The sequence below is a fragment of the Alosa pseudoharengus genome, unplaced genomic scaffold (assembly GCF_046254945.1).
Source record: "Alosa pseudoharengus isolate Yale_2024_CS ecotype anadromous, Long Island Sound unplaced genomic scaffold, YU_APseudo_1.1 YU_APseudo_1.1_scf_14, whole genome shotgun sequence".
NCBI lineage: Eukaryota > Metazoa > Chordata > Actinopteri > Clupeiformes > Clupeidae > Alosa > Alosa pseudoharengus.
In genome coordinates this window covers 29,075,974-29,088,759 of record NW_027468609.1, presented here as the reverse complement: position 1 = coordinate 29,088,759, position 12,786 = coordinate 29,075,974, and the positions used below count along the sequence as shown (strand labels likewise).

Below are 12,786 nucleotides of genomic sequence, written 5' to 3'. Positions count from 1 at the left end.
CACCAATCTGAATGTACAGGACTCAGGCCATTGAATGAAAGTCTGTTAAGGGGAAAACTGGAGCGTTTTTTCCCTGTTTTGCTTTTTTTTGTTCCTCTTTTCTAATTAATCATTACGCCTTCGAACGCACTTTCTTTTAGGGACCAGGGAGAAGCTCTGTGAGTGTGAGTGTGTGTGTGTGTGTGTGTGTGTGTGTGTGTGTGTGTGTGTGTGTGTGTGTGTGTGTGTGTGTGTGTGGAAGGATGGAGAAGGGAGCAGAGGGAGGGGGGGTGGGTTGCGTCTGTTTTGTGCAAGCTGTCTGACAGCTTAGAGTCAGCCCTAATGGAGAACTCGTACAGGGGGAGCTGGGAAAAGGCCACCAACCCGCGCGAGAGAGAGAGACCGCGATGACCCCCCTCCAAGAATCCAGAAGCTTTGGTGCCCACTCATCTGTGAGTCACGTCAACAGGCCCTGAACCCTAACCTTTCACCCCGAGTCTGAAACAATGCTCTGAGGTGTCCCCCTATGTCCCAACTGAGTGGGGCTTGTCAAACCTGTTTCTGCAACAAAGTCTAAAAAAAAAAATGGGTCACAATGAAACCCTTAAAAAAATAAACACAAAACTCGAGAATTGTGACGAACGATATTCTAAATCACTTCAACAAGAGGGGGGCCTGAGGGTTTTTCTGCGTCAGGATCTTTACATTTGGCATGGCTCATTACGAATGTTTTACAGTATCTGAAACGATCCTAAATGGAGGGGATTAGGAGATTGGCGGAGCGAAAAGGGAAGTATTCTCTGGGCCAAGCAGCGCTGCCCTCCGTCACCACCCTCCAGGCTTTTGTTGGGCCTTTCAGGCTATACTGAACCGCTGAAAGGCCCCTTTCATGCTCACTCCCATACACTCCCTGTCGCCTCGGCCAAGAGTCACTATAGAACGTCCCTCATTTCACATGAGAACCGGGACGGCCAGCCCACCCCCAGATCCTGCCCACAAAGGGGGCTCTCCACTGCTGGCCTCTTAAGACAGTGCATGGGCCTGATCGGCCCACCACCAGGCACACAACATGTCAATAACGTCGCCAAAAAAACACGGAATGGCTGGGGGTATTAGGAGGGACTGGGTGCATGTCATGCATCTATGTTCAGGTTCTCTAACAGCAAAAACACAAATTTGCTGCGCTGCTCCACAGCGTCCAAGACAATACTGCAAGACCGTTAGTAAAAATAGAAATGCAAGACGGAAATAGAGGCTCTTCATTTTCAGCACATCAGATTTCATTGAACCAATTCAAGGCTTTTTTTTTTTCTTTAAATAGAAAACTAAATGTTATAAAGTAAATAAGGCCAGAGAAGTTTAAGCCAGCTGCCATATTGTATGTTCTTAAGCAGAACACACACAGAGTGGGTGAAGACAAAGTGAGAGCAGGCCACAAAGCAAACCTTCAGCTTTTTTGTTCTGTTTTGTTTGGATATCTCAAGGTGCAGTGAGCAGGGCCAGTCCTTTCACATTATCGTCACAAAGAGAGACAGACGAGGTCTGAAAGTCCAACAGTAGCCGAGGGGAAGCTGGTTAAATAGGATCATCTAGCATCCACCCGCATGCAGGAGGAAACGCTCCTCGCCGTCTTTATTAGACCCAAGCATTTCACTGGCAGGGCCGGCTGAAAACAAGCATAGCTCCATTTAACTTGAAAAGACGAGGAAGAACAATCGCCCTGAAAGAATCTGCATGTCGAGTTGGCAGGTTCGCGCTCTTTGGCCTTACTTACTCTCAAAGAATAATAAAAGAATATCTTGATTGTCAGTACAAGCTGACGACTGGTGAGCTCAAGTCTCTCTCAACAAGAAAATCTTGATTATGTCTGATGATATCAGGTGTCCTTCAGCCCTTTCTCGACTTGGCATGGCATGGCGAGGCAGAAGACAGAGCCCATCTTTGTCAGGGCACAAGAGGTGCAGACGAGATAACAGTGGCACAGGCTTTGTGGACTGGAAGGCCGCCAAGCAGACAAAAAACATCTGCTGATGGACACTTGCCCATCCCTTGCCCACCTGGCACCTACAACGTCAACCCACCCCTACTACCCCCCACCCCTCGCCCCCTCCGATCGCCCACTCACCCTCCGATCGCCCACTCACCCTCCTTCCCCTCCACTCCCGCCCTCCCTCCCTCCCTCCCTCCAAGCGTCCTGCTCCACTTTTTCCCACACACCCGCACCCACACCCCCAACCCAAAGCCCCCCCCACCCCCTCCAGAGGCCCCAGGAAGCTCTGACTGTGAGGCTATAACTGAAAACAGCTGTTAAAAATACCAGACTGATGAAGCCTGAAGCCCCATTCACCCCCCACTCCCCCCTTCTCACCCTCCAACTCCACTTTATCCTCTGCACAATCAGGTTTTATTAGTATGGATTGATGCATGAAGTCAGTATGTGGCTTCGAACGCCAAGTGTTGCCATGTTCTCTGGAGGGGAATGATAAACAGCACCAATACACATGCAACCACACATGAAGACAGGAAGAAGAAGAGGGGAAAAAAAAAAAAAACACTTGTGCAGAAAAATAGTGGAGGAGGCCCAGCCCCATCTCTATCATCTGCCAACACAAAAAGCCTTATCAATAGAGAATGAGGTCAGAGGCTCGGCCCTCATTCACACGTGGGGGCTGAACTAACACAGAGACTTCAGCGAGGCTCCAGTCAGCTTTCCTCTAAAGAAAACACAGCCATGTTCCTTACAATGCTGCCAACTGCTGAACCATTCTGCAAATGCACTCACAGAAGTTTGCTCCCTACAACAAACATTTACTTATATCCCATTCCAGATTTGTGTGTGAGTGTGTGTGTGCTTTTTTTCCCTGCATGAGGAGCATTGCTTTGAGTTCACAGCCTTGAGTATGACAAGCGAATGCAGGGATCAAAACTAAGCCAAACCACAAAATACAGCCTTTCAAATTCCTCCATGGATCTACAACCCACCATGATGGATTGTTTTGTCACTTTTCTTTTGAATCTTTTAATGAAGCAAATCTGAGGTCAAACGTTCAGCTAATTTAACATTAGTGTGCTGTTGAACAATAGTGGGTCTCGCCATGCAATTCTGCAGGAACTCTTCCTACACAAACTACAGTAGACCATGTTTCAGGGTAGCACGATTTCCAAGATGAAGTTTAATCGTCGGGTGATATTTTCTCCTTTCCCTTCTCGATTCTGACCACCATATCTTATCAAACTCCAAAACACAACCACAATCTACAAAACATATCCAACTCTTTTATATCCACTGTGGGTACACTGAGACAGTACACTGAAAGCTAATCAATCAAGTTGTTTTCAAGACTCACAAAGGATTAAGAACAAACATTCCACAATAGAATGTCTGCAATGACGCAACAGAAAATATGGTTTGCAATATTAACTTGGGCTTGTGTTTCTAATTAAACCATGGAGATGTGCATAAATCTCAAACTAACATGATGATAGAATATGAACAAACAATTTAATGTGAAAGACACATTTGCATGTGTGTCTTTCTATCTTTCCCCTTACATTTTTGCATATGCTCCATATGTGCATATGCCATATGTTCTTATGTATAGCTGGCTAACCAGATGTGGAATTAAGGGCATCAATGGCTAAATGGTGTTAAAATAAAAAGAAGGTCAAATGCCTTCAAATTAATTTGGATTTGTTGAGTTTGGCTTTACAGGCAAAAAAATCCCTTCCCATAACACATTAAACCTGGATAAAAATGTAAAGCTATGTTTACTTGGTCATTTGTACAAACATTCATGCACTAGCTTTTAGGTTTCCTTTACCGTCTTGCAGTGCGAGAATGTTGCCCTAACTTAAAGGCCTGGACAATGTCCCCTCTGTGGCTGAGGTGAAGGGGGGCACTCCCTCCCTCCCTGCCTCTCTCCACCCCACCCTTCTCCGAGTGCTGAGTGTGTGGAAAAGGCCCGGCCTGTTGACAGGACCGCTCTCCTGAGCACTGTTTGTTTATGTAAAATGAGGCCCTCTAGTACGCAGGACAATTCCGCTGTTTACTTTATATTGTCTCGGAGGTCTTAAAATACCATAGCAGTGTATGGAGTTGGAGAGAGAAAGAGAGAGAGGGGGGGGTGAGAGAGGAGGACTTGAGAATGAGAGAGAGAGAGAGAGAGAGAGAGAGAGAGAGCGAGAGAGAGAGAGAAAGAGAGTGAGTCGTGAGCCAAAGAACAACTACATGTTCCAACAGAATTACTATGCAATCGCTCTTCATTTCACTGTCACTGAAGCCACTCATTCCAATCAGAGCACTTCATTCCAATAACATTGCAAGATTATTACAGTTAATGCTTGGCTCCTCGGTGAAACAAACTGTTCATAACAAAACAAAGGTGAATGAAAGGCCAAACAAACTCTACTTCACCAGATGAGGGCAAATATCTATGGCTATTTCACTTAAAGGTCATCTAACAGGATAAATTGTGACTAAACTGAAGTTTTACAAATTGCACATACTAATCCCTGCTAAGCTTTCCTCAGAACATTCAAACGTGCCTTCTTGTATTTGTATTTTGAGGCCCATCCCTGTGTGTTGCTCAGCAACTTAGTAAGCTGTGAAACCATAGCAATTAAGAAGCCTATAGTGGTCATGGTGATATGCAATGAAAAGTCATAATGTCTGCTAACTAATGTCGTAAATAAATGAATGCATGAGGTCACCTCCCTCTACACTTTGACAACAGCTTTTTTTGAACAAGGATGTCTTGATGTACGTATATGAAGGAGCATGCCACTCCCAACATTATGGTTTCAAAAAATCTCTGTGAAACAGGTCCCCACAGCGCTTTATCAGTCAAAAATAGATGAAACGGAGTGCGATGCAGAAGTAAAAAAATTGCTGGATCTGCATGTGCTAAAAGAGGACAGTGAGAGAGTGAAAGAACTCCCTCAGCAGTTATTAACATAACCTGGGGTTATGGCTAGCATTATAAAACTATCAGGAGACCCATGCTCTTTGACCAGCAGGCTACTGTACGTGGTGTAATAGCTGAATAAATGGACACATGGTGTTTCAAAAATATTTGCTATGGTTTTATCTCCTGTCAGTCAAAAGTGTCCCAGTATCACTATATCACTGTTATGTGAGGAGGCTGATGACACTATCAGCACTTAGACTGTTTTCAACTCTGGGCACTAACAGGGGGGAAACAGACAAGACCTGGAGAACCCTTTTCAACTGCAGGTTATGTTTATGTTCTGTATTGAGTGCCAAGGAGTACTATAAACATTTTTTGTTATGGTTCAGTAGCATTGCATGTTTACCTCACGAAAAGACCAAGTGGCGCTTCAAGAACTTGCTCGCTCAAATGTTTAAATGTACACAACCTTTCCATTGTACAATGAGGAAGATGTGGTTTATGTTGTTGCTTCTGGCTTTCCCTGACATCATAGCCGGGGTTGCAGAGGGACAAGTAGAAAGCAATCACCTTGCTAAGGGTTTCAGCAAGCTAACTTATTCTCAGATCTGTAACAAACATCCACTCACCCTGAGAGGCTTTTACTGCCAACCATCTGTGCTAATACACATTCAATAGTAAAGAGTTAATACTATAGCTTCCCATGTTGCTTGATGATGTTAAAAATAAAGACTGTAACAAACTTTTAACCCCTATACCTCATCTACACAATTACTACCAAACCATAATGAATGCTTGGCAAATATAATAGAACTCCTACTTATCAAACAATTGCATTCAATCACCATGTGAACCATTCTTGCTTAGATGCACTTTTTAACACAACCAAGTTAGCAAAAAGGATTCATTTCAGTGGTCAGGATTGATTTAGAATGCTCCAGCATCTGTGGAACTATATTTCATGAGGAAAATATAAGATTAATGCATGCTAAATATACTTTGCACTGTCACCGAAGCCCAGATGTCTGACCTTGAGAGCAATAAAGCAGTTCACTCCCAATCAGGACCAACAATGGCCCTCTGGATAACTGGTGAGTGTCGTGCCAGAATTCTGGACATCATTTTTCAAATGAGGTATTACACTGCAAATTACACTCATGTAAGCACACATGTAGCCTACAGAAATCAGTTTGGCCAAAAGTTTCTATAACAATAACAATGTTTATAAAAAAAAACAATACGCTAATCACAGAGAAACTTGGTCTGGAAACGGACACATTGTCCAATCAGAGAATTACAGTTTAATTGAAAATCTATACCAAGACCTCCACACTATTGACGAAGTCAATCTACCCACTGAAACGTGATAATTCACAACACTGCAATCATCCTCACAAGGAGCAACATTGTAGCGCGCAGAAACAAAAGCCTACTAGACGCATTCCAGTTTCCACAGGATGGATGAATCATATCTGTCTGGACTTGTCACCAGCGCAAGGCTCTGCCTATTCGTCTTGTTATCACAATAATAGGGGATTGTTAATTGTGGCTCCATGGGACGTTGTAGGAAACACTCGTGCTTAACACCTATTTTGACTTCAGCGAGAGAAACAGTCAGACAAAAACTTCTCTATAATAACTTTAAAAACAAACAGGAGTAATGCGATACGAGACATGTGCATATTTCAACAAGTGACCTGGGAATCATTAGTCTTTAAACCTCTCCAAAATATATTATGTCCATTTTCGTTTACACGTTGTCCAAATGTTGGCGCCTACCAACACAAAAACAACAGCATGTCGCGTTGAGGTTTATGTCACATCGAAGAAACAAAGGACTGCTCCTAAGAGGCCACTTGAAGGGAATATGGCGCACAGCTTGGCGCTACATTGACAACTTTTTATCGCGTGGCTGAAGAGCATGTCTGACAGCGGCTGTAAATATCCACTTAAAATCGCTGGAGTGTTACTGAGTTAGAAAATGACAGTAATAACCGACACTCACCGTCCTTGCACTTGGTGACAGGGATCCGTTGGAAATGTATGGATTGGTGAGGTCTGGGATCATTAAAAACGGATAGCCATGGTAAGGGTGGCCCTTAAAAAAGCCTCCATCTTGCTGTCTTCTCAAAGCTATAGGGACAGTAAACAGATTAATAGTAAGGTAAGACAGATAAGTTAAGGCACAACACCGAACTAAATGTAACAAGTGATCATATAGTAAGAGTATTACCTTCTGCCAAGTACTCTCTGTGTTTCTCGTAACTTTCTAGCTCCGGTCTGGGCAGTGGGCGCCTGTCCGTTTGCTGATGCACACAAAACAACGGGAAATTATGATACCACAATACACTCGGATTTCTAATATTTCTAGAAAACTAGGTTATGTTATGATGTTGTCCCTTCAATAATCTTACCTCGGAATCAGATGAGCTGCTGGTGTTTTCTGACTCATTCACAAGAGAGGACTTCACGTCGTCCAAGTCCCTCTCCGACGATACATTTTCAGATATTTTCTCCTCCTGTTCGCCCTCGTCTTTAAATGATATAAGTTCGTCATTTGCCCCGAGATCATCTCCTCCACCACCATTAAGCTGTGGCATTTTTAAATGAGGCAATCCGAACTTTTATATGGAGTTCTCGAAATGTTATGATCCGTATATTGAAAAGCTCCAAAAATCGGTATCCCAAACCTACAGATTCAAAATTCCACACACGATCATTTTAAACCACAAAATGAATACCAATGAAGGCCTAGCTATGACTTTCTAACACCTTAATCTTGTATTTACTAGTTTAGACAACATACGGAGTTGTGCCTCGGTGTTCTTTGCGTCTTTAGGAGGTAGTTTGGACTCTACGCGCTTTGAAAGACCGAGCAAGTAAAAAGTCATCCTTCGAAATCCATACGAGCGTCTCGATCGGGCACCTCTGCAAAAGCAGATATCTCCTCCGAAAAGTTTTCTGCTCGTCTGGTGTGCTGCCGCAAGTCTTGGCGTCCCTGTCCAGAAAGTTTCAGTGCTGCTGTGCTCCACTCATTTACTTGTTGATTCACATGGAATCTGCATGACCGACGGATACATCCAGAATCTCAAACCCTGTTTTCAGGATGCCGATCCATTTTTACGCTTTTAAGATTCTGCTTGTTAAATTTCCACAAGGTTTGTTTTTTGTCTTGAGGAAAAATAGCCCCTTTGACCTAGGGGTAAGAAAGGGGCTGTAAGTGTACTTGGTTAGCTGAAATGAAGTGGAAGGAAGAGGCCCCCTCATTAGAATACAGAGGAGGAGTTAGAGTTGAAAACTGACACTCCATTCACCACTGACAAACTAGCCGTACCCTTAAAGGCACAGGCACACCTCAGAAACCACGTCTATGACCACGATAACAAATCAACAAAACATCACAAATGGTTTCTGTCATAATGATTATGCATTATTGATAGGTCTGTATATTACCAACTACAACAAATATAATATCTCCAGGCTGCAAAAATTATAATGCTTATGTGTAAAACGATTTTCCAGGCTACACTGTAGGCTATGATAATCCAATAAGTTTGATATTCTCCAGGACAGCAGGTTTTAAGGCTGTAGTTAACCCACCGCTGATGTTTCAAACCACATGGTTGAAACATAAGTCTGAATGTTCTGTTCTCCATCCCCCCCTACCCCCTGACACACACACACACACACACACTTACACACACACACACACACACTTACACAACTCTCTCCCTCCCTCTCGCCCAACATGCGTGCTGCAGCGCTGTCTGTTCCAGGCCCCCTCTGACCTCTGTTTGTCTGCAGACACTGGCATCTCTGCCACCTCCTGTGTCTGGATGCTCCTCACCGTGGGGATAATAATGAGACCACTGCCGTCTAATTGCACGTTGGTCTGCGGAGCCTGAACAATGGGATGGCTGCTGCGGCTTGCCCTCACCAAGCACCCTCTCTAGCCCACGGGGGCACAACAGGGACCATGCCCTGACCATCCGCGTCCATCTGCTTAAAGAAGTTATCAGCAGCATTGTACACCTCACATTGGGATTTGATGATCCGGCAGGAGCACATTGATCTAAAAGCTCATCATGGACAAGGTGCCTGATTTGCTATGTCTTTTACCTAAGAGAAAATGAACACAAAGAATAGCTCTAAGACGCTAGTGTGCTCTGAAGTAAGAGAGTAATGATCTCAGCCCATTTGTGTCTCCTCTGTCCCTGCCCCCATCCCTCACATTCCCCTTCTATTGTTAGATGTCATCATGAATTAATTGTTTCGTCTTGATCTTTGCACTCATTGAATTCCCTCTGGTATAGTTCCATTCATCCCTCTTTAACAGGGAGCTTGATGAGAGGTCTGAGAAAAGTTTCGGACAATAGAAGATGACTCAAACTCACTGATGTAGTTCTCCTGCAAAGATCCCTGTGCAGCTTCCAGTCACACCAAAGCGTTTAAGTGGCTAAACTATTGCTGTCAAATAGTTATATAATTAGTCATGATGTAACATCTTTTCACTTTTAATAATTGCTTGATAATTGCATTAATTTAAAGAGCAGGTTCCACAATGATTTACATGTGAATTGTGCATTCTTCTCTGTGCTGTGGTGTGCAAAATGCCACTCTTTCACATCTCATTTTTTGGTTTGTTATAGTTTTCTTTTTTGTTTTCACACGAGAAAACTGATTTATGATTAACCATAGGATCTGAAATAATCATGATTTTTATTGATACCTGTTATTCACACTCGTGCTTCATATTTTAGAGAAGTGCATAGGAAACTTGGGTTGATATATAACTCTACCCACAGCAGAAAAAAATGAATATCAGGGAAGGAGGGAGTAAGAGAGAGAGGTATGAGGAGGGAATGCATTATTCATGTGTTGATATATTAAATCATATGAAAGATGAATTATTGACATGTTGACTTTGTGGTTATCTATAACATGGGAATTTCACCCACCATCTCCTCCCCTGTTGGCCACAGATAAATAACATATCCACCAGTCTTCAAACCAGGCCTCCCCCAACAAAATTATGAATAAATAACGAAGAGAACACATCAATAAAACAGCACTTATGCGAACAGGTGCATGTTAAAAACAGTTCCACTCTTCCACTTCTGTAATAAAGAAGATTCATGAACAGACTGATGACTGGCGCACCTCCAGAATATAATATATACAGACTGTCGAGTGCCCTCTAGCAACATGGATGTCGTTAACCTAAAGGGGGAAAAATGCAAGTGATTTCTGTTGGTGCACAATAAGAAATATGGACAGCATATCTTATTTTTGCTTTTTTTAGATGGAGGCACACTGTTGCTTTTAAGGTTTGTGGCTGTTGTTTTTCTCATGCTTGCCCTGCATTGTTTTGTTTCAAGCGGAGCCTGTAGCTAACAGGAAGAGCGCTATATGCTGGTTTGCGCTGGGTTAACCACAAATACCGATTGCGCCAGATCAAAGGTGAAGCAAAAGTGTTGAGGCTTTACTCTGTGAAGTAACACTTCTCTCCCTCGCCAGCCTCCGAAGCATCCCCCATAACAGCTTGGCACATATACACGTTGTCGGCCTTGTTCCAGGGACGACTTGGAAAAGCAGCCCTCTCTCTCTAATCATCAGAAGCAAGAGGACGTCTGCCACAGCACACATGAATATTGCATTACCTGCCATTTCTGACTCTCTCCTTCTCCCTACCCTACTTTCACCAAGATGAAATGAGCATTTACATTTGTGAGGCTGAAGCAAAGCACTTCTGTGTCTAGTGGAATATAATATTTATTTTATTTTCCCTGAATTTTTGAGGAAAATTTTTGAGGAAAACAGTTTCTGTGTAAAACAAGGACAGACATGACAGAGGACAGCAAACTTTCCCATGCCACCTCCTACTTATTATGAGTAAATCAGGAGTGAGATGAGGAACTGGCGATTGCTGTTACACTGAAACAAGGCTTTCTCCTTCCTTAAAGTGTGAAAGGTCAGTTCTCAGTCCTGAACGGGCTTTTTTGCTGCTGCTTTCTCACACACTCTTCACTTCTTCACAGACTTGGCAGATGGTTTTCTTTCAGATATGAAACCCCAGTATTGACTCACTACTCACTAATAACAGACACCATTTTTCCCAGGCTTTATGTTTTTTTACGAAGTTATACCAAGTGAGGAAGATATGAATTTACCAGTTGTGAGCAGGCAGCAATTGGCCTCCTATTGATTGTTGATGGCTTGTCAGCAGGACACCAATGGACTGTCAATCCTAGATCTCCATGGGCCTCATTAAACCCTCACTAGTTCAATGTGAGTGTGTCGGCTGAATTTGCATGCATTTGAGTGTGTGTGTATGAGTGTGTGCATGCGCATGCATGTGTTTGTGTTTTGAACAGTAGAGTAACAGAGAGAGAAAGTGTATTTGTGTTGTAGATGTAATGTTTGTGTGTGTGTGTGTGTGTGTGTGTGTGTGTGCACATATACCAGCTACACATTCAAACAGACTCACTTATACCTGTCGAGTCCAGCTAGCCGAGGGGCTTTCTCATTGGGCCTCAGGTTTTTTGACTATACAGTGCTACTGAAGGGTCCTTCTTATCTGTCTGAGCAGGACACACCACACACGAGATCATCCGTCACACTCTCCGACAGCCACTATACCATCTGAAACTGGACAGAGTGTAAACACGCTGTATATGTGATAAAATACAGCAGTCTGCTGTAAGCGTATGCACGTGCTCTGGATTTGTTCCTGTGCATAGCCTCCCAATTGACATAATTACCTTCACGTTCATGGGAGCCAGAGAGAGGCCCCCAGACTAGCTCCAATGTATAATTAACACAATAAAACTTTCAGCAGCTCGTGGGAGCAGGCACATTTTATAAGAGCGCCATAAATAATGGATTGTAGTTTCACCTGAACAGGACATTAAAAAACCCTGGGCTGTAAAATGTATGAAAAACAGACAGGATGCCAAAGGATTTTTTTACTCATCACATCTGTACATGTTTTTGTTAGCTAAAGAGGAAAATGTGTAAGTTGACTAAAGAAACACTTAGGTAATGTATGTGTCGTGTCTGTGTGTGTGTGTGTGTGTGTGTGTGAGAGAGAGAGAGAGAGAGAGAGAGAGAGGATGTGGAGCGCTACTGTACTTGGAAAAAAGCTGGGCGGGGGGGGGGGGGGGGGGCTTTGTGGGTGAACAGTATTTTTTTAATTTGGGTAACTCCTCTCTATGTTGCTACAGCTTCAGGGATTTATTATAAGAAGATCACAGACAAACTAATCCAATGTATAGACCTTTGCACTTCTCTGTTTCTTTGATCCCTCTGGTCAACTTCTGTTTGACCAAAACAGTAAAACTGCTTGGGGCTAGATTTTTAGATGAAGGCAAATGTATAATTTACTCAAGTCCAGTTGTCAGTTCCCCCTTTACTCTTTTTCTGTTCCTCCCTGTCCACTCGTACCAACGTAACTTGTTTCACCACATGTATACTAGGTTCACTTCAGAGGGCATGTGCATAAAACTGAATTCCCATAATATGCCCCAGAAAGCTTTACTTAAATTAGTTGTTGAGGTCTTGCTTATCCGTATTAATATCAGCACTCAAATTGTCAGATGTTTTTTACACCTCAGTGCATTTTGCAAATCCCATGTACCATGAGGTACCAAGCCAGAAAACAGGTCACCTGAGAATCCACATTTCTCAAATGCATCTTGTATAAATGGAATTTTGTAATTTTGTTAAACTGTATGTTATAAAATAGTGATTGCAGAAGTCTCATATTCATTTCAGTGTCATTTTCAAATGTTTTAAACACAATGTCTGAAAGTCTGTGAAATAGGATCATCATAACTGGCTTAGGATAGGTGGGTAAAGTCCACATTAGTGGCACAAAGATTAAAATCATTCCATTTAAAAG

General features: G+C 43.0%; 1 protein-coding gene across 2 annotated transcripts in view; it reads right to left on the bottom strand.

Annotated features, from left to right (window-relative positions):
• The window catches only part of tcf7l1a (transcription factor 7 like 1a), a 28,017-nt gene extending 19,904 nt beyond the window's left edge, over positions 1-8,113 (bottom strand). For both annotated transcript variants that reach the window (XM_076284570.1, XM_076284571.1), the window contains exons 1-3: positions 7,301-8,113; positions 7,120-7,192; positions 6,892-7,019 (exon numbers count right to left, since the gene is read on the bottom strand). In XM_076284570.1, the coding sequence (XP_076140685.1) occupies positions 6,892-7,019; positions 7,120-7,192; positions 7,301-7,486 (387 nt within the window). In that variant the 5' untranslated portion in view covers positions 7,487-8,113. The remainder of the gene's footprint in view (positions 1-6,891; positions 7,020-7,119; positions 7,193-7,300) is intronic.
• Positions 8,114-12,786: the final 4,673 nt, after the last annotated feature.